Source organism: Lepisma saccharinum, chromosome 6, assembly GCF_977018435.1.
Source record: "Lepisma saccharinum chromosome 6, izLepSacc3.1, whole genome shotgun sequence".
NCBI classification, from domain to species: domain Eukaryota; kingdom Metazoa; phylum Arthropoda; class Insecta; order Zygentoma; family Lepismatidae; genus Lepisma; species Lepisma saccharinum.
In genome coordinates this window covers 98,569,572-98,597,192 of record NC_139234.1, presented here as the reverse complement: position 1 = coordinate 98,597,192, position 27,621 = coordinate 98,569,572, and the positions used below count along the sequence as shown (strand labels likewise).

The window sequence follows — 27,621 nt, the reverse complement described above, 5'->3', positions numbered from 1 at the left end:
CTGAATATTGCAGCTATTACACAGGGCCATTAAGAATTTACCATCTGTATGAGAATGGTGTTTCACCTTGATATTTATATCTGAAAATTCACAATCACATACCGGGCATTTTTCTGCATTGTTGAAATCTTCAATCTGTTCCTCTGTTAAAGGCAACATAGGCTTTGATTTTAATAAGATGTTAGATGCTATGTCACGGCACTCATTTTCTATTCTATGTGCAAATTCTTTGATGGCATTTGGTCCCATGTATAAGTGTGGCTCACTAGCTACACCATCCCGTATAACTGTATAACAAAAGCTGGAAGGTTCATGTAACTGGTATGATGTACTTGAAGATTCTTCGGGATCTGGATTGCAGAATGCAAGAGGTTTGAGGTTCGATTCAAAATCACAGACAATATATGCTGGGTGTTCCAACAAGGCTTCAAACTTTTTGAATTTGCAATTTTCACTTGGATTGGGCATCACCATATGAACAGGTTTATGGTTGCCACAGTATTTCAGATGCTCAATTAATTTGTTTTTAGCAATTTCTGCATTACATTCAGGAACCCTATTTACCATTTTTTGACCATCAAATACAGTTAAACATCTTCTGCACAACTTAAATATTCTATTAGATTTGTCTAGTTGTGTTCTGACTATAGCTTCAAGATTATGTATCAGAGTATAATGATATGTGCTATCCCCTTCAATTAAGAGCAGATCAATCGGAATAGCAGATTCATCATCAAGTGTACTGATTCTGAGAGGTGCTATTGGGCAATTGCCAGTGGAACAAATAAATACATTAATAGATAATTGTTTGCCATTGATGTGCCTGGCCTTTTTTTCAAATTTATCAATATTCTGAACAGACATTGGATATTCCAAACCCTCCATTGCATCATCAAAATCGTGCTCATGTTGTTTGTAATAAGTTATTCTCTGAGGATCCCTTGAAACTGGATACAAAGCAGCTAATATACACCACAAAAAGCATTTCTGGTCATTATTTTTTATATTGACCACGGCTCTTTTGTTTTTGATATTGGCAGGTAATGGCACATAAGTGGAACCTTGTAATGGGCTGAATTCAGAAAGATTAACATATAACTTGTGCGATGAGCCGCATAGGCTCCATCCGGACTCTTTTGCCGCAAATTCAGAGTGTTTGATATTCAGTTGATTTATCAAGCTGCTTATTATTGTGTCTGAATTTGCATTTGAGTATACAGGTACAGTTTCTGTTATGTGGGGCTGTGTAAATTTTGTGCCATTTGGTTTCTTATATTGTACAAACAATTTGAGGGAGAGCTTATAAGAGCCATTTTGTGCATTAAGAATTGCCTGCACATCAGGATTTACACTGTTCAAAAAATTATTGATACCACATCTTGGCTCTGATACAAACTGGTGATCTCTCAATTGGCCATTAAAACTGCTACGGATAGGTTCATGGCGTGGCTGCTTTGCTGCTCTGGCATTAAGAGGTGCTTCGTGCTTTCTTTTCAGATCAGATGTAGATGGCTGTGTTGATGACTGTACAGAGCAAGTATCTTTATGTGTATATGTGAAGTATTGCATGCTGTATTTTCTATTGCATTTGGGGCAAATTTTTGTGGGAGTTCTGTATTTGTCTGGGTTACAAATCTTTTGGTGTCTGGCCCAATTAGAGCTAAATATATTTTTATTGCATTGGTCACAATATTTTTGATTCGGCATTTTTGTTGTTGTTTATTATATACAATTTCCTGGGTTTTAATTCAAAACTTTATACTGAATCAGTTGGGTTCAGCTGTGTGCTTTGTGTGTGTGTATATGTGTGTAGGTGTGTATACACTTAATATTTTTGGCTTTGGTATTTATATAAAATTTCCTGGGTTTTAAATCTAATCTCTATGCTTATTATGACAGGTTGTAAAGCCAATAGCCCACAAGTGGAATATTCATTCACAATGACCTAGCACAAATGCCTGTACAAACATGCAGGACATGGGACAGCTTGACTCTAAATATGAGTGAATTACAACAAATATCAGATTTTATATTGTTCAATATGAATATTTAAACCAGTAAGTATGAGAAGCACTGTATCAACACATCTGTTCTCCCCTGCCACTCTGACAATACTAGCTGATGCAATACTCGGGAATTTCTGTAAATACTGGCGCTGGGGAGAACATGCAAAGCAAAAATCAATACTACCGTCTCGGGAATTGTACACACTGACACAGAGGGGAAGGGGGGGTGGAACATGCAAACACGGAGCAATTCTAGAGGTAGGCTCTGCATATTGCATTGTTTTAATATTAAATAAGCAAATTGAATGGTATCCAATTAAACTTAAACCTGAAGTAAATATGTATGTATATGTATGGATACAAGTTTATAGACAAAAATCTGCTTGAGGGGGGTTAATACTTTCCGAATTACAAAACTCTTGGGTTACGCAGGTGCTACACTAGAGCAAAAAACTCATATTGCCATGTTGAGCAAGTTTTAAGTATAAACAAATCAATCTGAGGGAGCTCTTCCTTTCCGAAGAGCATTTTTACAAAACTCTTGGGTTAAGCAGGTGCTACACTTGAACAAAAAGCTCATGTAGCCATGTTGAGCTTGTTTTAAGTATAGCAAATCTGCATGAGGGCAGCTCTTCCTTTCCGGCGCTGTCCCTATCATAAATACCACTACTTACTATATTTTAGAAGATATTCGTTGTCAAATTTCTCAATATTTGCATAAGGAACCAGCCTTTTCCGTGCCGAGTGTTTCGATGGTGACGTCATGCATCCACGGACAACTGCGCATACGATCTGCGCCGCCGAACGAACACCCCCTGGTAACCACCTGGTAAAGGCTGTGTGGAAAGGGGAGTTCTTCGGAAAAACGTGGAGGTAGCTGTGGAATTCGTTTTATTTTACTTACATTCAAGCGAGAAGGGAGGGTTGGGGATTCAACAATTACTTCTTGTAATCTTCCTTTCTGTGACCGTTGGTATCGGCAGATACCGCAGCGACTTGTTTTTTTTTTATCGCAAATTACAGAAAATGATGGACAGCTTAATACATGCGTCAATACTATAATAACTGTATTTGCAAATATATTAATATCGCTTTTCTCTCTCTCCAAGTTAACCCATACGACAAGATTTTCATGAACATGAAGAAGAAACAAAATGCACCAATTTCTTTTTTTGTAACTGAAACACATTAAATAGTTTTATGACATTCCAATAACATCTTTCTTTGATTCATCTGAGTCTAGACAGAAGTTCGGATAAAAAAAAATTAGCAAATGTTACAAGACATTTTAAAGTATTATAATGCAGCATGATAATAAATTGGAAATTATTTAATGTCATGAACAGAATGTGATATGATGAATTAGTATGACTCGGAACTAGTCTTTTTTTTTATTTATTTGAAAGTCGAATTTTGCAAGTTTCGGTATCGCTTTGTATGGGTGAGAATATCGGCACATGTGTCGGTTCAAAGAGGTATCGGCTCAGCTTAATTTAAATCCATTCCCTGATTATTTGCGTTGCTCCTGTCCACTCCTCCACGGAGGACAACGTTTCTGCTGGGCTATCACGGCGTTCAGGCAATATCAAAATGTCAGGTTTTGGATCAAGATAGCAGTATCGAAGGATACTGGTCTTTAAGAGATGAAATCGTAAGGGGGGTGTTCATTTTTTTCTTGACGAATTTAGTTAATCACCATTCATGTTCTTGCAAGAGGTTAACCTGATAGACAGAAACGTGATTCATAAATTAAATGCAGCATGTGCAGATAATATTTACTCCATAAATATTATATATAAGAAACTTCCTGTGGTTTTGGGAAACACAATTCTTGATGTCCCTAAATTTCTTTATGTGAGGTTAAGTGAAGGACATCGTCTACGGCAATGAGGTTACGGACTTGGTGGATTGGAAGTCCAGTATCGAAGATGCTGCGGAACCCATAACGGTGGATATGATCCTCAACACGTGGAGTGAATTCGTCCAAAGACTTGATATTGTGATAGCCACTCAGGGTGCTCAGGTAGAGGTTTAATAATAATGAGAAGTATGCACATAAGATTCTTTGAGTAAATAATTGTAATTCCATGTATGGTGTTTCCGAGAAACTTTGTACAGTAAATATATTGTGTTCTGTTGCGGGATGAATAATTTATGTACAGCATGTATGGAATAAATGAGAATGAATCGTTACCTGCTCTCCTTGAATTGCTCGTGACTCCTCTTGATCTGTTTGCCAGCACGGTGGGTTTCGTTGTTACTAGGAGTGTCTCTTATCACGAATATCTGTTCTTGCTTCAGTTGGGTGACTTTTGTTCCTCGTAGCTTCTGAGAGAGGATGTTTCCACATCGTACAATCGTATTACACGATCTTGTAGCAGTGAATTTTCTCCCAAAGACGTAGAGTGCATGCAGGGTGAAGAAGTATGCTAGTTCCACTAGCGAGAGAATGCTTCCACCAAAGAACAAACTAGCGATGCCGCCAAACGACACTGAAAAAAGAGAATCATCAGCAAAATAATCTCTCATAGGAGAAATACATAAAAATGGCTTTTGAGAAATAATTAATTAAAACGTATACAACAGAAGGAAAAAGCTCTGTAATCACCAGATACAAGTTATTACGGTTGTTAGAATATAGTCAAATTTTGTTATTAGCAGAGACATATGGATGTATTGCACGTAATTTTATATATAGACTCTTCATTGAACTAAAACTAAACAAGTTAAAGCGTTCACTCAATCTAGTCTCTGGCTTCAACTGACAGTCACATATTGACGTAATAATGCGGGGAATAAACCGCAGTCCAAGCAGACAACAGCGGTGACACCGAGAGTTATGAGAGTTACGACGTCGCGTTGAGGAGGTGCTAAGCCCAACTCGTTCCTCAGGCTGCCGTGTGTTTTCGTTCTGCTGGATTGGTCCTTTCCCCACTCCCCACTTCCCTGTCTAGCAAAAAGACAGCCTGACGTAAGACCAGACATGAGCTGTACCGTAAATGCATTCCATCAAATTTACTGAATGGCACAGACAATGGTTCTACATTAGCATGTAATGTGAATTGGGCATTTCCTATTGCCTACTAATCATAACTATACTTACTATATGTATTGAGAGAGTACATTTTCCCTACTATGCATGTGATTTTTCTTCCGGTAGTGGTCAGACGGTACATCCGAGGTAGAGATGATCCTTACGCAATGACGTCACGAAAGCCCCAGCACTTGTTCCTAATATCCCAAAAATACCAACTTAAAAATTTTACTTTCCGAACGGCCTTTTGAGTGTCCTACTCGTAACGCTGAAAGCGCTGATTGGATTGCTATAGAAGAGGAATTTACTTACAAAAGAATTACCAACAATTATATCAAATGTGAAAGAAATATATATATATACAAATTAAAAATAAAATATATTTAAATTTGGAAAATGCTATTTTCAATGTCAAATATCAATTAGATTATAAATGACCACACAAAATAACTATAGCTCAACCACAAGAAAAAAACCTTCCGTCAAAAGCGTTCGCGCATCTTCCCTGCCATTATTGGTGCTCGGCGCAGTGTAGGCAGGTCAGACTTGAAAAAATCAGGAGATTGTTCCTTGGGAAACCAGAAGATCTAATAGTAGAGGATGAACGACGTTCACGGAAGCGGGGGTGAGGGTATACGCGTGCGCACTGAGGGGCATGTGGACGTCCGATGATTTTTTCCAGCGAGGGGGGAAACAATGTATTTTTATCAGGCGGGTAAACGAGGCATATTACCCCGTAATAATGTTGCCCTCTCAGAAAACGCCACTTGAGTTTCAAATTACCACGTTCCTACATCCTTATTATAATAATGGATGTAAATTACTCTGTCTCAAATCAACTCATACATCTGAAATAATAGGTACTTTTATGTCAACATTCATTTTCCAGAATGGGAAGGGCGACCATCCTTGCACTTCCTTCTGGACGCCCATGCCGCTATATAATTTTGTAGAAATTAAATATTTAAGAATAGTATATTAAGGATAGAAAATTAAGTATTTACAAGCCGATGAAAGTTTCTCTAGCAAATTTCTTGCTATTAACACTCACATGCTTTATTCATCAGTTATGCTGCCTCTATGTTGCTGCATTCAATATACCTAGGTATATACATTATACACACACACACACACACACACACACACACAAAATAATTTGCCCACGCTACAAAGTCAGTGTTTCTACCTAGTAAGGCAAGGACGTTTCACTGTGTTTGTATCACTTCATCCATTTCATCAGTTTTTCATTCATCCATATTGTCGTACTTACCCGTAGAGACACAAAAGCGACGAAAATAACTAAAATATAAATAGATTTTCAGGTGGGATAAAATACAACCATCTAAAAAAAGTAATGTAGTAATAGTAATAAAATAATAATAATGTCCTAGCACAATTGAGTATCGTTTGGCATAATTTCACAGTTCAAACAGCACTTTTCATGCCTGAGTGGAGTTCCACTCTATCTCTCCCCTCCATGTTCAAGTAAGATGAGCAGGAAACTTGTTTTTGAGCAGGCCGTTGGAAGTGCCATAGAAATAGTTTATTAAGTAATTCTTCCGAGAAATCAATAGGTCTGGCAACACTGACGTTGGCCGCTCTTAATGCTACTTCTCCCTGTCCTTTTCCCCATCCGCCAGCGCGATGAGGTTCTGCGCAAGTTTATTTCCTTGTGGTTCCACTATAGTACAATTTTACTGTAGTACTGTGGCACACTTTCTGGTCAAACCTCGTATATGTATCGCAAAATTTCTGAAATTCAACTTGTCCTTAATTTTTGTAATATGCTTTAGTAGTGGTAGTGGACCGGTTGACCAACCTTAATTGGGGATAAAAAAAACCTCAAAAACTCACTTTCTCTCCACGTTCCGCGCCTTGTTTATTGCGCTAACGATGTTTCGCAGCGTAGAAAACAGCACCAAAACATCAAAAAACTCACTTCAATTCACTGAAGTGGGCCACAGTGTTGCAAACCTACGAAAATTTCACCAAAATTTTAAAAAGTCACTTTCTCTCCACGTTCCGCGCCTTTATTCGTTGCGCTGACACAGCGTGATGAGTAAATAATGCACTCTCCTATCCTTGAAGGATGAATGCACCTTATCGTAATTTTTCCAAGTCTGGGACACCAATGTTTATATATCGTGACCTTCGTAAACCTACCTCTTTCGGGAACGATGTGGCACACACACACACACACACACACACACGCGCGCGCGCGCCTGTATTGTGACGCAAGCAAGCAAACAAAAATATTACGCTTTTGCCTGTGGATATCCAGAAAAACGACAATTTCGTTCCCTCTCTCTGCGTGTGCTATCAACGTTGACACAATGACACAAATTCAACAATACGTAGGCCTTGGGACGACGGAAGTTATACTTCCTTGTATATTAACAGGTTGTTAACATCAGGTCTGACAACTGTTGAGAAATAGTGACGTCAGATAGCAGCATAGGTAGCAGTGATGCGATGCGATGCATTAACTTGTGAATTTTCGAACTCGCAAAATGATGTGGCTGAAATGTAGGGGGAGAATGTTCTAGAAAAGATTGTCTCGGATTTCTATTGGTCCACGTTGCGTTGGCTGTCATTTTACTTTTGACCTCATTAGAAAACCGTATAAAACTTATAGCGCTAGTGTAGAAAGTTCTCTTTCATTTTGAACGTCAGTGAAGAGCTATTCCGCAGGATTTTCCAAAAGTAAGTAACTTTGTTTCTTAGCTTGCATGATTTGGCTTTGATTTATAAGTATGGCATTGCTTTTGTGAGTTGATTCTTGAAACGAGCCTAACAGATATAAGAGATTGTGGAAGGAAGGTAACTTCCTGAAAAACCAAACAGCTCTTATGTATTGAGGAAGGAAATATACTCACAAAACATGCAAAAAGAGGGAGAATATAGAAGATGTTTCATGTCTCTCTCCGCTTTTATATATTTGAAACATGCATCTTGCTAGCTGGAATATCTTTTTTCTTCCGTGTGCCGTTGTTTGTAGGTAGGAAATATGTGTGCGGGGCATATTTAAAAAAAAATAAATGTGTTAAATTGTTAGAGGAAGGCAAGAAAAAATGGAGGAGAGTTGCGTGTTTTTGATATCTAGTGGAAGTACTGATTGATTTGATGTTTTAAGTCCATTTTATGCACAGTAAGACTAATCGGGACTGGACCTACAGTTTCAAGAACCACTTATGCCTCCACCGGGTATCGAACCCTTGATTACAAGACAACGACGTTATCGCTACGCCATCACAGAGGCTAGTGGAAGTACTGATTAATTTGATGTTTTAAGTCCATTTTATGCACAGTATGGCTAATCGGGACTGGACCTACAGTTTCAAGAACCACTTGTACCTCCACCGGGTATCGAACCCTTGATTACAAGACTATCGCTGCGCCATCGCAGAGGCTAGTGGAAGTACTGATTGATTTGATGTTTTAAGTCCACTTTATGCACAGTAAGGCTAATCGGGACTGGACCTACAGTTTCAAGAACCACTTGTGCGGGTATCGAACCCTTGATTACAAGGCTACCGCTGCGCCATCGCAAAGGCTAGTGGAAGTACATAGTTATTCGAATCTTATTTATTTAAAATATTTAGTTGTTTTTTTTATGCACGCTTATTGATTTTAAACCTAAAATTAAATAAAATCCGGCAATTATATCCAATTATACTTATGGCTACAACGAGCATTCGCAAAAAAAAATATGGCTTGAGTTTTTTTTTTGCTACGTAAACAAAATGGCCGACATGTCAAATATGAACAGGCTATATATAAAAAAAGTTAATTAAAATTTAATTTCATGATTGCAACACGGAACTTAATGATTGATCAATTGATTTAGTTTATTTTACTTCGCGTTTTGTACCTCTTGGCTAATTTGCGAAGATGGGGATGAGTGATGAAATGGATGAAAATGGACATTCACATACCCAACCGGGATTCAAACCCTGGACCCTTGGCGTCGCAGCGCGATGTGATAACCACTCGGTCACAGGGTCGGGCAAACACGGACATACATAAAAAATTAAATGTTTGGTGCTGATTACATCACATATTACCAACTATGTATTGGACTTCCCATATGCACAGATATGAATTTATTTTTGCTTGTTGTAGTGCAAATATGTCGTCTGAGGCCACCCCTATGACGCAGTGGTAGGCTTGTATTCAAGGGTTCGATACCCGCTGGAGGCACAAGTGGTTCGCATAACACTTTAAAACTCCGTAGGTCCAGTCCCGATTAGCCTTACTGCACATAAAGTGGACTTAAAAAAAAAACACCAACTCAAATGTTGTCTGGTTCGGGTGACTTGGACCTACAGTCTAAAAAATCATGGTATTATTATTCCTGCAATTATTTGTAATCTTGGCCAGAGAGAGGAGAGGAGGAAAAAAAATAATATTTTGTTTCAATATCGAGCCTATACATGTGCGCATGCGCGCAGGGGGTAAATTTTATTTTTTTGATCGGGTGGGTTGTAAGATGAGTGAACATGTAGGAAAAGTACTGATATATTGATTGATTGATTGATTTAGTTTATTTTACTTCGCGTTTTGTGCCTCTTGGCTAATTTGCGAAGATGGGGATGAGTGATGAAATGGATGAAAATGAACATTCACAAACAACCAAGCCCGACTGGGATTCGAACCCGGGACCCTTGGCGTCGCAGCGCGATGTGCTAACCACTCGACCACAGGGTCGGGCAAGTACTGGTATATACATAGACCAAAGTTACATGGTTCTAGGCCCCATAGGAGCCGAGAAAATCAACGTCTTGGAAAACGTCTTAAGACAAATATCTTAATCTTTAAGAAAGTCGACTTCCGGTATCTCAAGATGTTACTTCCGGTCTGTCAAGAAAATTTTCTTAAGACAAAAATCTTAAGATGTTTTCCAAGACATTGATTTTCTCGGCTCCTAATTGAGCTAGGATGATGATTTTAGGTTTGTTGGATAGGATTCGACGAGAACTATTCGACTAGCAAATAAAATCGATTCCACCCCCTCAAGTTTCTGAAATAGAGATAATTTTTTATTTTTTTGAGAAACTTGATTTGCCGGCTTAGTTTTTACTCTAATTCGAAAATTTTAATAGCATTCGATACAAAATTAGAAGTACTCTACAACCTATTGGAGGGATGATGACTAGTGCCTGCTGTTTTCGAGTTATATTGGATTAAAATTTCAAGATGTAATTTCTAAGATGTTTTGTAATTCATAAACTATGGGTTGTAGGAAAACGATTCTTGCTCTATCTGCTATTGCTCGACGAATACTATAAACATAAACAAAGCTTATGGTTTAATTTTAAAAAATGGCGACCTTAAAATAACTCTGTTTTTCTGAAATTATGATTTATACTTCATACGCCAAGAGGGCTGAGGGTTAGAAAAAAAAAGTTTGTTTGGTAGAATTATGTACACATAATATTTTTGTGTTTTCTATACACAAAGCTTAATTATTTTTTTTCTTCAATTATTTACAGGATTGATTAAGAAGCAAGAAGTAGCATATACATAAATAGCACACACCAAACCCAGCACCATCGCGAATTAGCTTTCCAAGTTTTTTTTTATTGCAAAAGTATTTATTTTGTGGCACTCTACTATATATATAAAATAACATACCCCACAAATATTTTTATTATAGCGAATTAGCCTTCCAAGGTTTTTTTTATTGCACAGCATTTATTTTGTGGCACTCTACTATATATATAAAATAACATACCCCACAAATATTATTTGTTTCAACAAAAATGCAATCTGTGCAAATTTGCCCCACTTGTGAAACTGGTGTTTCAGCTAAACATTTCCAAAGGCACTGTCGTACCTGCGTACCTGGTAAGCGTGTGACCGCCACGAAACCATGTCCCAGGTGCGGTAAACATATTATCATTAATAATTTGAAAAAGCATATAACATCATGCAAAGTCGTCGGAGCACCTGTTCCACAACCGTCGACCAGCTCGACCAAGAGGAAAGCGGAAGCCGACTCGCCACCATCCGCCAAACGTGTCAAGCCTGTGGCGAAAGCAAACCACTCTGCATTCCAGCGTTTGTTAGAGGACTTTGTCCTCACTTCGGAGGGCTCATGCGACGTGCGTAGTTTTTTGGAAAACGTGCAAGCCAAAATCATTTCCATCCTCGGCGATGCGCTTGCAACGCACTCCATCAAATTCTACGCATCGCTACGTTGCCAGTACAAGAAGCCGTCTGACGAAATTTACAGCTTCTGCCACAACACCAAGGCGAAGACACTGCATCTGGCGGATGTCGACAACCTCGAGGTCATCTACAACAAGTTTGCCGAGGAGCTGGTGGCGAATCAAGAAGAACATCAAGCTAAGGGCTCGGGGGGTTCGCTGTGTGGCGATCATCACGAACTGTGCGTCAAACTTTGCAAGTTTGTGCCTCTCTCCGCGTCCAGCTACGTCCCCTTACCACCTACTATTGCTGCAAAGAAGGCCGTCCTGAACATTCAGAAAAGTGACGCCAAGTGCTTTCTCTGGTCGGTGCTTGCAGCATTGCACCCTGTCCACTGGAAAAACCAACCACACCGAGTTAACCACTACCTACCCTACGAGCCAGAGTTGGAAGATGCCATGGTGGGAATCGCCTATCCCGTGGAGGTCCCGGACATTCGAAAGTTTGAGGCTCGTACACACAACCCTCGGTTGGCCATCAACGTTTATGGCCTCACTGACAAGAATGTGGTGTACCCTATCCGGGTGAGCGACGTAGACGACGATGGTGCGCAGGAAATTCACCTTCTGCTCATCAAGGACGAGACCCATCACCATTACACCCTCATCCGTTCCCTCTCTCGGCTTGTTTCGAGCCAACGGAGCAGTGAAAGTCACCACGTCGAGGTGTGTCGCAGGTGCTTGTCCACTTTTGATAATCGAGAACAGCAGGATCATCAGCGCATCAGAGGTCCCAACATCGCTGCCAAGAAGCTTGCTAGCCACAAGATGTACTGCAGTAACAACGAGCCGGCTGTGGCAGTCTTGCCCAAACCTGGCACCGTGGAGCGTTTCCACATGCACGGTGCCATGGTGGTGCACCCCGCTATCATCATCGCGGATTTCGAGGCCTTCCTCAAACCCCTGTCCACTTGCAATCCCGATCCCGAAGTTTCCTCCACCACCCCTTAACAACTCCACGAGGCATCCAGTTTCGCATATGTTGTGGTGCGACGAGACCAGCACATCGCCCCCGAGCCCTACGTGTACCGTGGTCCCGACGCAGCCAAACACTTCCTCGAGAGGATGGTTGTCGAGGCCATCGAGATAGGGAAAGTACTGTTGGCCCCCAAGTCTATACTCCCACTGTCCCCCGACGATCAACGTAGACACGACGAGGCCAACGCTTGCCCTGTCTGCGTCAAGGAGTACACCGCCAACAACCGTAAAGTTCAACACCACGATCACTTTAACGGTAGGTATGTTGGTCCTTGGTGCAACGGATGCAACCTCATGGCCCGGGACCCGCGATTTATTCCGATCTTCTTCCACAACGGCTCGGGGTACGACTTTCACCACCTGATCAAGCATCTTGGGTACGACAACGAGGGAATCAACGTTCTCGCCCAGAACGAGGAGCGTTACATCAGTGTCAGCAAACGAGTGTCGATCCCGGGATCACGCTCTACCGTCGAGCTTCGCTTCCTCGACTCCCTGAGGTTCCCCCCGGCAAGCCTCGATGCTCTCGCAGGGAAGCTTAGCGACGAGCAAATACTCATCACCTCTGCAAACTTTCCGAACTTGGAAGCCGGTCTCTTCAGGCGTAAGGGGGTCTACCCCTACGAATACGTCACAGACCCTACCAAGTTTGCGGAGACGTCGCTACCTCCCCAGGCGAAGTTCTACAGCCAGCTACGAGGCTCGAACATCACCGACGAAGAATATCACCATGCCCAGTCCATGTGGTGCGAGCTGGGTTGTCGAACTCTCGGGGACTACCACGACGCCTACCTCAAACTTGATGTGACGCTCCTCGCCGACGTGTTCCAGACGTTCCGTGCGACCGCAATGAAGATCTACCAGCTGGACCCCGCCTACTTCTATAGTCTCCCCGGACTGGCGTGGTCAGCCATGTTTCTGGTGACGAAAATCGAGCTGGAGCTTCTTTCCGATTATGACATGGTGCTGTTTGTGGAACGCGCTATCCGGGGTGGCATGGTCCAGGTGTCGCAACGGCACGCGCGCGCCAACAACCATCACATGGCTACTGGCTACGACTCCACCAAACCGTCAAGCTACATCATGCACACGGACGTGAATAACCTCTACGGACACTCCATGATACAGCCACTCCCCTTTAGAAGATTCGAGTGGGCAGATCCTTCCAAATTTGACGTTGAAGGTTTCGACGATTCGGAACATGGGTTCTTCGCCGAGGTGGACCTTGAGTTCTCCGAGAAGCTACAGGATTTGTTGTGCGATCTTCCCCCTGCACCCGAGTTCAAGTGTCCACCCGATTCCAACCAGACGAAGCTCGTCATGGTTTTCGAACCCAAGAAGAATTACGTCCTGCACTACCAGAATCTCCGGTGGTTGATGCAGCGAGGGGTCACGTTCCGCACAGTACATCGAGTTTTGATGTTCGAGCATTCTCCATGGTTGCGTCCATATATTGAAGGCAACACCAAACACCGCACCGCAGCCACGTCCGAGCTTGATAAGGATTTCTTCAAGCTCATGAATAATGCGGTGTTTGGCAAGACCATGGAGAATGTGCGGAATCGCGTGGACATAAAATTGGTGACAAGGAAAGAGCGATGTCGTCAGCTTGTCGCGAGTCCATTGTTCAAGTCTCGAACAATCTACAACGAGCAGCTGGCTCTGATTCACATGAAGCAAGGTGAGGTGAGGCTCACCAAGCCCATCTACGTTTGAGCCACGGTTCTGGATCTGAGCAAGCTTCACATGTTCGAGACGTACTACGACATATTACGTCCACACTACGGCCACAACATCTCGCTTCTCTACACGGACACGGACAGCTTGGTGTACCACGTCCGCTCACCCGACGCATACAGGGATATAGCCACAGTTCCATCTTTGGTTAACCTCTTCGACACCTCGGGCTATCCCCAGCCGAACCAGTACGGCATCCTGGCCCGCAACAAGAAGGTGCCTGGCAAACTCAAAGATGAGAAGGACGGAGACGTGATTCTTGAGTTTGCAGGTCTTCGCGCCAAGGCCTATACCATCAAAACCGAGGGCAGCGTTACCAAGAAGGCCAAGGGTGTCGGCAGACAGGTGGTTCGGGAGCATCTCACATTCGAGGACTTCGTCGATTGCCTCAAGACCAGGTCGTCGGTTCTAAGAGCAGAACAGCGCATCCAGAGCGTCGACCATGTGTTGACCACCAACGAGGTGAGGAAAATTGCCCTGGATCCCAACGACGACAAGAGGTGCGTTCTCCAATGTGGAATACACACACTCCCATGGGGACACAACCGTTTGAGAGATGGAAAAAAATTTTACAAATGTCCATAAAAAAAGGTGAACCTAACATCAAACTAAAAAAAAAATTGAAAATGACAAAAAAAAAGTAAACCAACATCAAACCAAAAATTTGAAAAAAAAGTATACCTAACATCAAACCAAAAATTTGAAAATGACAAAAAAATCTTGCACGTACAAAAAAAAATAAATAACCAGCATGCCTATGAACTTGTTCGGATACAGAAAGCAAACCATCATGGACACTGCACCACCAAATTCCAATAACCTCTTACCTTCCGTGTTATCTAAACTCAATGGTCTACTAATTGTACACCTCAACAGTATTTGGACGAAATTGAATGACGATGTGGGCAAGATGTTTTACGTCTTCAATAACAATTTACATTTTTACGAAATTCCGATCGGTGGGAAACTTCAAATCACCGTGAATCCGGAGAACGCGGGCGAAATCAAAATTTCTACCGGCAAGAACATTTTTCGAATGAAGCACGACAAGGTACTTTCTAACATGGCGTACGATGTGTCTGCAGGAGATTATCTTTACGTGGAACTCCTAGGAGATTACGACAAACTCGTTCCTCTCTTTGTAGAATTACGCATCGTCTATTCTATTATAAATAACCATTAACCAAAATGCCTAACGACATTTTCGGCAACACCAAGCGTGTAGACCACGCAGAAGAGATTCTCATGCTGGACGTTCGAGTTAAGAAGTTGAGGACCGATTTGATCGCTTTGCAGGAGACCTTAAACAAAAGTTTAGAGTCTGAGATCGCTACGCTCCAAACGCAATGTCTCGATCCCATTCTGAAAATCGATTCCGAACTGAAGACGCTGATAAAAAATTATGTTGACGTACCTTCTTACGACAACGTTCAAAATATACAGTTGAGCGTGGATTCGCTTCAAAATGATGTGGCCAAATTACAGCAATTTCAATCGAAAAATGAAGATTTGGAAAAATTGAAACTCGAAATCGAAGAACGAACTTCCGCAATCGAAAAGAATTTCTCTGAACTTCAAACCGTCGTGAACGATATTGATGCAGAACGCTTGCACGTCGTCGTTTCCAAATTACAAGAAGAATTCACCAGCACGTTGGAAGAAATCAAATCCAAGTTGCAGACTTTGGAAGATACAATCACGAACCTACCATCGTCGGACGAACTACAGGTCATCGGTAAAAGCGTCGCGAACATAAAAATTCAATTGGAGGCTTATCAAGATTTCGAACACATTCAAACCACCATCGCTACGCTTCAGGCGTCTCTGGAGTTCATCAACGAAGAAATTAAAAATATTCACGCTGAAGCAAGAGCGTTGACGAGCATTCAAGACACGTTAAGCACGGTTCGGCAGAAGATCCAATATTTGGAAAATTTGAACGTCGAAACGAATCTTGCTCATTTTCATCACGTACTGGACAACATACAGGGTGACTTGGAATCGTTACGGACGAGCTTGCCTTCGAGCGAAGATTTGGAAAAATTGAAAACGGCGGTGACGGCGCTATCCGAATCGAGCGACATCAAAAGTTCGTTGAGCGATCTCGAGAGTAGGGTGGCCAATCTCCCCACCTCCAAAGAATTACACGCTTTGAAAAGGAACATATCACGTATGCTGAAACGACTGGAAACGGAAACGGCGAACGTGGAACAGATTCGAGACGAAATTACTTCGCTGGTGTCGACGCTGCCCACTTCGCAGAGCGTCGCCGACCTTCACACGCAGTTTACAGAGATGCGAAGCATCGTGAACGATCTTACCGAGAAGAGCTCGAAATTGAATCAAGTCGAGAACCTTCAGAACATTGTCGTCAACATCAGAGATCAAGTTGGAGTGCTGGAATCCACGCAGGAATCGACGCTGGCCTCTTTCGGTGCCAAGTTGCAAGAACTCAACGAAAACTACAAGCAGTTGAACGTGGAAGTGAAAATCAAACCGTCGTTTTCTGCCGTAACGGATACCATAGTCGAACATTTGTTGCCCGTACAAAACACACTGGGTCAGCTTCACAGCAACCTCGTTAGCGTCGATACTAAATTCGCTAAACTGCATTCTCTGCAAGCCATCGAAATCAACAGCGTACCCAATCAACAGAGAATCTCCACGTTCGTCGAAGGTAACAAACTGTACATGCTACATCCTTATCATCCGTACTACAAGTTTCTCCTCGATGGCACGATTCAGATAAACGAATTTTCGTACTGGTCTCACGGAAGAAAAGCTAGCGTTCCCACCATGACTTTGATATCGAATCGTGGCGTCCAGAAAGCGGGAAACATTCCTCTGGCACGTTGGAACGAAACGCGCAACGTATATGAAATACACGAAGACGAAGATCTTACCGTTTTCGACGTGAGTGCCGGCGATAAGCTGATCGTTCAAAACACAGGTGAGGTGCCACCCTCTTTGAACCCCATCACGCTGGTGCTTCTCTTCAAACGTAATCTCTAAAAAAAAAATGTCTAGGCAAGCCATCGTCGAAGAATTGCATAAACCTGCACGCCGCAACTACGAACGTTTGGCGGTGGTAACCAAGGGCATCGACGACCTCTGGGAAAGCGACCTCGTCGAGATGAGTAGCGGCAAGTTAAAAAACGTACATAAATCGAACAAGGGCAACAAGTACCTCCTCACCGTCATAGACACGTTTTCGAAATTCGCGTGGGCTCTACTTTTGAAGGCGAAAACAGGATCGTGCGTCACGGAAGCATTCAAATTAATTTTTCGCGAAAGCGGCGGCAGACGACCTGCACACGGACAACGGTAAAGAATTTTACAACGCCGTATTCCAAAAGTTTATTCGGAAACACGACGTTCGACATTACTCGACCTTCAGTGACGTCAAGGCCAGCATCGTGGAAAGATTTAATCGCATCTTGAAAACACACATGTGGAAACGATTCACGCTTCGGGGAAATTACAAATGGGTCGACATCATGCCGGAACTCGTTACCGACTATAATGATACGGTACACAGAACGATAGGCATGAAGCCAGTTGACGTTACCAAGTATGACGAGCAGCGTTTAATTTCTACCGTTTACTGTCCAAACTACACACCCACGACAAAAAAAGCTAAATACAAAATTGGAGACCAGGTGAGGATCAGCAAATTCAAACGCACCTTCGAGAAGGGATTCACAAAAAATTGGAGCACGGAACTCTTTACGGTGGTTCGAGTTTTACCCGGAAACCGACACACGTATATAATAAAAGATAGTAGCGGCGAGATTTTGAAAGGAAGATTTTACGAAGAGGAACTCTCTAAAACGAAACACCCCGACACGTACCTCATCGAGAAAGTATTGCGTAAGAGAGGCGACAAACTGTTTGTCAAATGGCTGGGACTTCCGGAAAAGAGTTGGATCGACGCGAACGAAGTGATCTTGTGAGTAAGTGGAACGTGGTGAAGCATCTACCGGATCCGGAAAGTCAAACGAGAAAAAGAAACGGTGAGTTGCTTCCCGACAGCATCCGCTGTCTGATCGTAGGACCTTCGGGGTGCGGGAAAACGACACTGCTCGTGGACAATTTTCTCCTCGCACCGAATTGGTTAGATTGGAAGAACAGGCACCTGTACGTGTTCTCGAAAAGTTTGGAGCAATCCAAATACCAGCAACTGATGAAAGTGTACGATGGTCTGGACATTGCAACGTTCGCCTCGGAAATAAAACCACTCGACGATTGTCGTGAAAATTCAGTCGTTGTGTTCGACGACGTCATCCTGGAAAATCAAAATGAAATTCGCAACTTTTTCACGCAAGGTCGTCACAAAGGAATGGATTGCTTCTACCTAGCTCAAACGTTTTCCAAAATTCCAAAACAGTTAGTACGCGACAACGCTAATTTCATATGTTTGTTTCATCATGATCACACCAACCTCAAGCACGCGTACGATGACTACGTAGGCGGAGACATGAACTACAATCAATTTTCGGAACGCTGCTGCTCTACTTGCTGGAACGGTGACGATTTCGGATTCGCGACGATCGACATGACGAGGAAACCCAACGACGGAAAATACAGAAACAAAATCAACGACTTTCTAAACGTTGCAACGTTGTGAGAAACGACGTATATAAATAAACGTTATGACGAAACGAAAAATCGAAGACGAAAATCTCAAGCTTCGCGATTACCTCGCGAAACGCTTCAAAGGTTGGAAATCCGAGAATCGCGGATTCTACCAAAAGAAGAAACGTCAGGATCAACCTGTGATCGATGCCATCAGCGGTCTAGGTAAAGAAATTAAAAGTGTCACGGAACAAAATAAAAATTTGATCAACGAACTCGTACCGCTCGCAGCTAAAAGTTACGCTGTACCCACGCCCATTTCGAGCATTCCTTCGACACCGTTCGAACTGAAGGATGCACCGGCACGACGTCGAGCCATTGGTAGCACGTCGTCTTCGGATAAAATCGAGTTGGGACCTTTGGCACGAGACTACCTGAGCACGGGGAAATTCGACAAGGATGAAGTGTTTGGATTGTATTCCAGCATGGAAACCAACGACGGCGGTGGTGTGGTGTGGAAGATTGGGAAATCGAAGGTGACCTTCGAAGGCAACGACATTAAAGTTAATTTAGGCGACAAGGATAGTTGGACCAGGTATCCGGGTACGGTGGGACTGTGGGAACTCGTTGCCAAAAAGCAGCCGAAAGATTACACCGACGAAGATTACCAGAGTTACAAGGAAATTTTGATCATGACGGATGCCTTGTACCAAAACAACGATGCCTCGCAGAATAGGGTGAAATCGACCAGCGGCGAGAAGTACAGGAATCTCATCAAACCGATTTGGAACCAGGTCAAAACAGGCAGCGGCGTCAAACGCTACAACACGTTACCCAAAGAATTCGTTTGGGTGGACGACGTGAGGAAGCTCGTGGACCGATTGTTGGTGATAGCCGGCGAAGAGAATGCAGGCAACCGTAATTTCTACAACGAGAAGATTGGCATCGTGGACATGATCAGCACGAAACTTTCCAACTTCATCGTGAACGACGACAAGGGCATAGGTTACCTGATCAAAATCATCAACACGCTGCCTCCGAGATTCTGGAACGTGGCCGAAGGAAAAGGACTCGTGAACGACATCATCAACAAGTTACCTTTCGAGATGCATTTACCTGGCTACCAGTACTGCGGACCGGGTACCAAACTCGAGAAAAGATTGGAGAGAGGAGACAAGGGTGTGAATCCGTTGGACGCCGCATGCAAAGATCACGACATCGCTTACAACACCACGCAGACGGATCTGGATGCACGTCACGAAGCAGACAGAAAGTTAGAGCACGCAGCTTTCGAAAGGTTCGTAAGCAGACACGCATCGCTGGGTGAACGGGTCGCCGCACTGGGTATCACCATCGCCATGAACACGAAACAAAAATTGGGGTGGGGTATATAAATAACATAGAGTAAAAAATAATAATAATAACAACATGTCTCGTATAACTGATTTGCCGCCCGAGCTACTATGTAAAATATTTAAACACGCAGTAAACGGAGATTGTGAGGATGTAGGGAAACTTGTAATCATAGCAAGAACGACGCCGGAATTTCGCATCCCTTGTGAAATGGTTCTCAAAGACTATCTTCGGGAGATCAGCGGCCTGAGGTGCGGTGATCTCAACATTCTGCTTTCGGCTACAGGCGGAAAATTAAACAATAGGTTAGATGAATTGCACGAGGCAAGGCAGGGAAGAAGACGGTACACAGTAGATTGGCGCAAGTCTAAGCAGGAGACGGAAGATATCATTACGCACATCATCGCGTTTTCCGAAGCACGGACTTTCTTCCTCTGTTAAAAAAATAATAATATATATACGTGTCAAAAAAAACTTGATATATAAATAACACACATCGTGAAAAAAAATAATCTTCGGTATATATAAATAACACACATCGTGAAAAAACAATTAAATTTCTCTCTAACACTCTGAAATTTTTCTCTTCGATATGACGACTGAAAAAATGAGTGATCTCCAAGCATTAAAACAAATGCTAAATTTGTCAGTCGAGTATGAAAAAATGCAGGAATTGGAAGTCGACAAACCTTACACGATAACTTCCGGTTCAATCGTTTCTACCCAGTATGGTCCCAAGGTACGCCTGTTGCTCAACGCACAATACAGTCTATTTTTACCAGATCGATACGCTAACATGTTATCCGACGAGAAGCTATCTATTTTAATCGAGAACAAAACTCTAATCGTGTACAAGGGGACAAAGGAACTTCTTGGCAAGAAAACGAAGCACGTAATAGAATTTGTGTAGCGACTGCGGGGCCGTGAAAAAAAAAATCTCAGAACATTTATATATAAATAACATACCGTAAAAAAAACTACACGAGAAAAAATCTCAGAATATATATATAAATAACATACCGTGAAAATAACACATAGAGCATCAACATGAAGCCCAAGGGTGTCGTGTACCAGATACCATACTCCAATCTTAAAAATCTAGGTGCCCTCGATGGGTTACTCACCAAGAAACAACGCGGGAAGAAACGTTCTTGCTTGAGCAAAGGACACGGAATGAAATTACTTCTCAGCACACCTCAATTGAGACGCTTGCAGCGTTCGCGGAAACAGCAAAAGATCGGAGGTTTCATATTCAGCATCCCGGCCATCCTAGCAGCATTGCGGGCCGTTGGAAGTTTGGCTGGCGGAAGTGCCGCCATCGCGAAAACCGTCATCGACTCGAAGAAGAACAAAGCGGAATTGGAAGAACAGAAACGTCACAACCTGGCCATGGAGAAGAAAGGGGGGAAGGGCGTGATGAAGAAGTTTAAAAAAAAAGAAAGAACAGCACTCACCAACCGAGACATTGAATCTCTGATCGAACCGTTACAAATCAAACACTTCAGAGGAGTTTTCATGTCCGACTCGTTACCTTCAAGCGTTAAAAGAAGAGAATGCGGAGTAGTCAACTTGGACGGTCAAGAAAATCCAGGCACGCATTGGATATGTTACCACAAAAATGATGATAAAGCATTCGTTTTCGATTCTTTCGGAGGTGTTCCACCTACAAATTTAATTCATTATCTGAAAACGAACAAAACCTCTATATACTACAACGACGAACGCATTCAAAATTTCGGAGACGTGAACTGCGGTCATCTCTGCCTCTCCGTGCCCGCGTTTCTCTCTAAAATAAATAACCCTACGATCGAGGATTTCCAGAAAGCATTGTGGAACCTCAAACAGCATCACTAGGATGGGCGTGTTCCATCTCACGAGCGAATCTTCAATCTTGAAACTCACGCTGCACGACGACATCGTCTATCCTAAATCCGTGGCTCTGCGTGCATTCTACAGCATGTACCTCATACCTAACGTCACGCAGCACAACAACAAAATTAGCGTCGGAAGCGAACACATCGTCGTCACGCCAGGACAATACAATCTTTCCACTTTGCAAGCTCAATTACCCAAAGGCACATACCTTTCTCAAAATTCGGTCACGCACAGAGTGGAAATCCTATCCGCGACGGAGACCGTGGACCTGGGCACCATGGGAGAACTTTTAGGTTTCGAGAACAACCACCCAAAACTCGAAGCTGGCATCAAGCACACGGCAACCAACATTCCTAAATTCTTGGCCATAGAGACTCTGAACGTACACTGCAACGTGGCGGAAGGCATGATCACGAAATCTTCGGACTGATTATTAGGAAGTCACAAGCAGACGGGAATCATAGCCACTTTCAAACCAAGTTCCGAGTTCATGGAACCGATCATCTACACGCCCTCTTCGCCGATCTATTTTCCAGTATGTCGCAACCGCATAGACGACATAGAGTTGGTGGTGACGAACGAGAAAGGAGACGTGGTGGATTTCGCAGGTGCCACTACGACGGCCATCGTGGAGATCAACGTATAATAAATAACCATACATGTAAAATGGAGCAAATCGAAAGTTACGAATTGTAATCTTTCCCTCCCAACCGTCGCACGTTCGCCAATCTGAACGAAGCGAACAGGGAGATCGAATACGACGTGGACGTAGGCGACGGGTTCATTCATCCTCACAGAGCGGACCTCTACCTTCAATTCGACGTGGTGAAGAAGGAAAGCGGAGACGCGTTTCCCGCAGCAGCAAACTTGATACTCGTGGACAACTTCGTGCCTCACCTGTTCTCGCAGGTGGAGGTGAGGAAACACAACACCTTCATCGACAGAATAGATTATGCAGGCATCACGTCGACGGCAGTGGGAACGTTGAAATTATCCAAAACGGACGCAGCGTACTACCAGGTCGGGGGATTCGAAGCCGGGACCAAAATATCGACGAGAATTCACACGGTGCTCTTTCCCATGCGTCTGCTGCCTGGTTTCTTCTCGGACTACAAGGAGATCATGTGAAAGGGAGGACTGAGGATCACGTTTCGAAGAGCGGCCAACGACAACGACGCACTGATGCGATACGCTACTTTGGGTCCGGACGGCACCACGCCGATAGCCAACACTTTACCCGAAGCAGCGAAATGCGTCATCCGGAGCATGGAATTGAGAATGCCGGTGGTGGAATACGAAACGAAAGTAGTGGTATTTATGATAGGATAAACCCACGAAAGGAAGAGCACCCCTCCAGCAGGTTTGGCTATACTTAAAACTTGCTCAACATGTTCATATGAGCTTTTTGCTCTAGTGTGAAGCTCTTCCTAATCCTAGATTTTTGTAAAAATGCCCTTCAGAAAGGAAGAGCTCTTCTCAGATTGATTTGTGCATACTTACAAAAGTTGCATCAGCCAGATTTTTGTCCATAAACTTGTCAAAAATTGATATATTTTTGGCCACACCAGAAATTAAGCCAAAAACCCATACATACACACATACATACACACTACCACCCATATACACACATATTTACTTCCAGTTTAAGTTTAATTGATAAACAAGGGGCTCTGGGTTCGAGTCCTGATAGATTGAAATACATGTTGCAAAATAATATCTCCACACGTGAGATTTTGAGAATAATTATTCCTAGTTGATATACAACTCCCAGATCTGAAAACCTGGTAAAAAGTGTTTTACAACAATATACTGAATTTCTCAGTTTTCTTATTTTCTCATGTTTTATAACCACTTGCTCAATACAATATGAGAAGAGCGGGTAAGCATAATTAATTGCCTCCATGCCTTGCCGGCACGCAAGAGATAAAATCTACACGCTAGAAGGGAGCATTAATGATTTTTCTGTACGATTCACTGAAGGGGCCATTAATCTTTCTGTGCGACAGGGGAAAAAGTGTAACATGTCTGCAACATGTAAAAGTGTAACAAAGATTTTTGAGATAAAAATACATATTTTCACACAGTGGCAATGAACTGCACCCCCTTCATGCTGAAAGCAATTCTATTCTGATAATATGAGCCTAGGCAAAGACTTAGAAAATATTATGGCAGTTCAAAATCCAATTTTGTCTGTATAAGGGTCTCAGAACCCAGTAAAATGTGGGCATATTCCATGTTGAGAAGTGTTAATATTGTTGCATTGTAATCAGGGGCTTTGGGTTCGAGTCCTGATAAAAGATTGAAATATATACAACTGCCCACACATAAGATATTCACTGCTAGCTGATAATACAGTTGAGGTTTCAAAGCTGGTAGAGTGTCTGGGGCCTCTCTGACAGCAAAGTGTTGGTATTATTGCTTTGTAATCAAGGGGCTTCTGTGTTTGAATCGGACCTCTAGAATTGCTCCGTGACTCTCTCATTTCTTACATCATAAACATATGATTTTTCCCCTATGAGAATAACACTACATATGGTGTCATCTGGTAAAGCCTCGTGGAATTCACAGATAATTTTAATGTTTGTCCTGTCATTTACCACAACTTGTTTTCTTTTTGAAGTGTTGATGACAAACATGGGTCTCTGTGTCTTGAATTCATCTGGTGAGTAATACATATCAGTACTGCCAGTAGTGACACGCTTGAAAGCCGAAAATGCCTCATATAATTTAAGAAAATCATCCTTGGAAATGTCTAAATTATAATTTTCCCTAGGAAATACCTCATTTCTGCCATTTTTAAGATATATGTTTTTGATGTTGCAATTATCAAATTTACTCGAATTTTTTTCCTGATTATTGTGTCTCCCAGTCTGAAATAGTACCACCACAAAATCAGGCATGTCGTATTGTATGCTGGAGAATGAGTTTGTAGCATCAAACTCATAATATGTGCCAGATGCGGGCTTCTGTACACATTGATATGTGTAAAATTGCAGAGGAATCTGTGGATTTTTTATTATATCAGCTTTGTATTTAAGAGCATAACTGGCCTCATATTCAACAACTGGGATTCTTAGCTCCATAGTCTGAATAATGCATTTGCCTTCATCAGGTAAGGTATTAGGTAGAGCTTCTCCTGTAGGGTTTAATGTGCTGTACCTCATCAAAGCATTATTATCATTGGCAGCTCTTCTAAATGTGATTCTTAACCCGCCCTTCCACATAATATCTTTGTAATCCGAGAAGAATCCTGGCAACAGGCGCATGGGGAACAGCACTGTATGATTTTTAGATAATATCTTATCACCAGCCTCAAATCCACCTATTTTGTAGTAAGAAGCTTCGGTTTTGGATAATTTTAATGTGGCCAAAGCCGTGGAGGTAATGCCGGGATAATCTATTCTGTTTATAACAACGCCATGCTTTCTGATCTCAATTTCAGAGAACAGATGCGGTACAAAATTGTCCACCAATCTTATATTTGAATTTGCCGGATAATCTGTTCCATCGAGCTTTACAACATCAAATTTGATGTATAGATCTGCTCTGTGGGGGTGTATAAAGCCATCCCCTACATCAAGATCAACCTCAATTTCTGTGTTGGGTTGATTTAAATTTGCAAATGTCCTCCTGTTTGGAGGGAATGATTGTAGCTCATAACTCTCAATATTTTCCATTGTATGTATTTTTATTTAAATATTAATCTCTATGATAGCAGTTGTTGTGGCTCCAGCAAAATCAACTAATTCTTCTTTTTCATTAGTGACCATCAATTCAATATAATCTATTCTATTATGGCACACAGGAAAATATAATGTTGGGGATGGATTGTAAATGATGGGCTCCATAAATTCAGAGTTAGGTTTGAATGTTGCAATGATGCCGGTTTGTTTGTGAGTGCCTATGCCATTTGATTTGGTGATCATACCCTCGGCCACATTACAGTGAATATTCAGAGTCTCTATGGCTAAGAATTTAGGTATATTCATAGCAGTGTGTTTGATGGCCGCTTCAAGTTTTGTGTTGTTCTCAAAGCCTAACAGCTCTCCTATAGTACCCAGATCCACTGTTTCTGTAGCAGATACAATCTCTACTCTGTGAGTGACAGAATTTTGACTTAACACTACACCTCTGGGTAATTGAGCATTTAGAGTGGATAGATTATATTGCCCTGGAGTGATGACAATTTTTTGATCCCCTACTGCAATTTTATTGTTGTGGTGTGTAATATTAGGGATTAAGTACATGCCGTAAAATGCTCTGAGAGCTATTGTTTTGGGATACACTATGTCATCATGCAATTTGAGTTTCAATATTGAATTTTGACTGGTGAGATGGAATACCCCCATGATGTTTCAAATACCACAAGGTTTTTTGAAAATTTTCAATTGATGATTTATTTATTTGAGACATATATCTGAGAACAGATAAACACAAATGTCCGCAATTAACATCTTTGAAGTTTTGAACACGGGCATTATTGTAATAAAGATTAGCTGATTTTAGATATTTTACTAAATTTTCAGGTGGAACACCTCCAAATGAATCAAACACAAATGCCTCATCTTTTAAACATTTAAGATAACAGATCCAGTGAGTGCCCTGATTTTTGTACTTATCCAAATTAACAATGCCACACTCTTTGTTGAGTGGTTGCTCTGGCAAAGAATCAGACATGTACACACCTCTAAAATTTTTGATGCCCAGTGGCTTGATTAAAGCTTCAATATCTTGGTTTGTAAGCGGCTCTTGTTTTTTTTAAACTTATTCATGGCTCTCTTAACACCTTTGCCTTGTTTCTCCATGGCCAGGTTATGGCGCCTCTGCTCATCTAATTCTGCCCTATTTTTCTTGGCATCTATTACTGTTTTTGCTATGGCAGCTGATCCCCCAGCCAAGCTCCCGACAGCCCCGAGAGCAGCTAAGATGGCAGGGATGGTAAATATGAATCCCCCACATGTGATTTTTTTCTGGATTGTTGTAATTTTTTTAATTGGGGGGTACTAAGCAACAATTTCATACCATGTCTCTTTGCAAGACAAGAGCTTTTTTTCTTTCGCTGCTTTTTGGTCAAGAGACTGTCAATTGTTTTAAGAGATTTGAGACCTGCATAAGGTATCTGATACATAACACCCTTGGCCTTCATTGTAGGTTTATTATATACACGTTCACAGCCCCCACCCCAGTTTTTGTTTGGTGCTCATAGCTATGGTGGTTCCCAATGCTGATATTCTCTCACTTAAAGAAGCATCTTTGCTTACAAATCTACCAAATGCAGCCTCTTCTAATTTCTTGTCTGCAACATGTCTCTTGTCAAGATCAGAATGTGTGTTGCATGCTATGTCATGGTCTCTGCAAGCAGCATCGAGGGGATTTACACCAGGATCCCCTCTGTTTAATCTATGATCCAATTTTGTGCCTGGACCACAATACTGATAGCCTGGAATGTGTAGTTCAAATGGCAACTTGTTTATAATGTCATTAACAAGCCCCCTACCCTCAGAAATATTCCAAAATTTAGGTGGTAGAGTATTAATAATTTTTATAAGATATCCAATCCCCTTAGGGTCATTCACTATAAAATTAGATAATTTTGTGCTTATCATGTCCATAATTCCAACCTTTTCATTGTAAAAATTGTGGTTGCCAGCATTTTCCTCCCCAGCTATGACTAGCAATCTATCTACAAGTTTCCTGACATCATCAACCCACACAAATTCTTTAGGCAGGGTGTTGTATTGTTTGATTCCACTACCTGTCTTGATCTGTGACCATATGGGCTTGATTAAGTTGTTATATTTTGCCCCACTGCTAGACTTGACTCTTTTTTGTGTGGGATCATTGTTCTGGTATA

The 27,621-nt window shown here is 42.1% G+C and overlaps 1 protein-coding gene across 1 annotated transcript in view; it reads right to left on the bottom strand.

Moving 5' to 3' along the window:
* Positions 1-27,621, bottom strand: part of LOC145989176 (uncharacterized) — a 261,314-nt gene that overhangs the window by 168,760 nt on the left and 64,933 nt on the right. Inside the window, exon 4 of the mRNA XM_083124469.1 lies at positions 4,201-4,498. Within this exon, the coding sequence (XP_082980595.1) occupies positions 4,201-4,498 (298 nt within the window). The remainder of the gene's footprint in view (positions 1-4,200; positions 4,499-27,621) is intronic.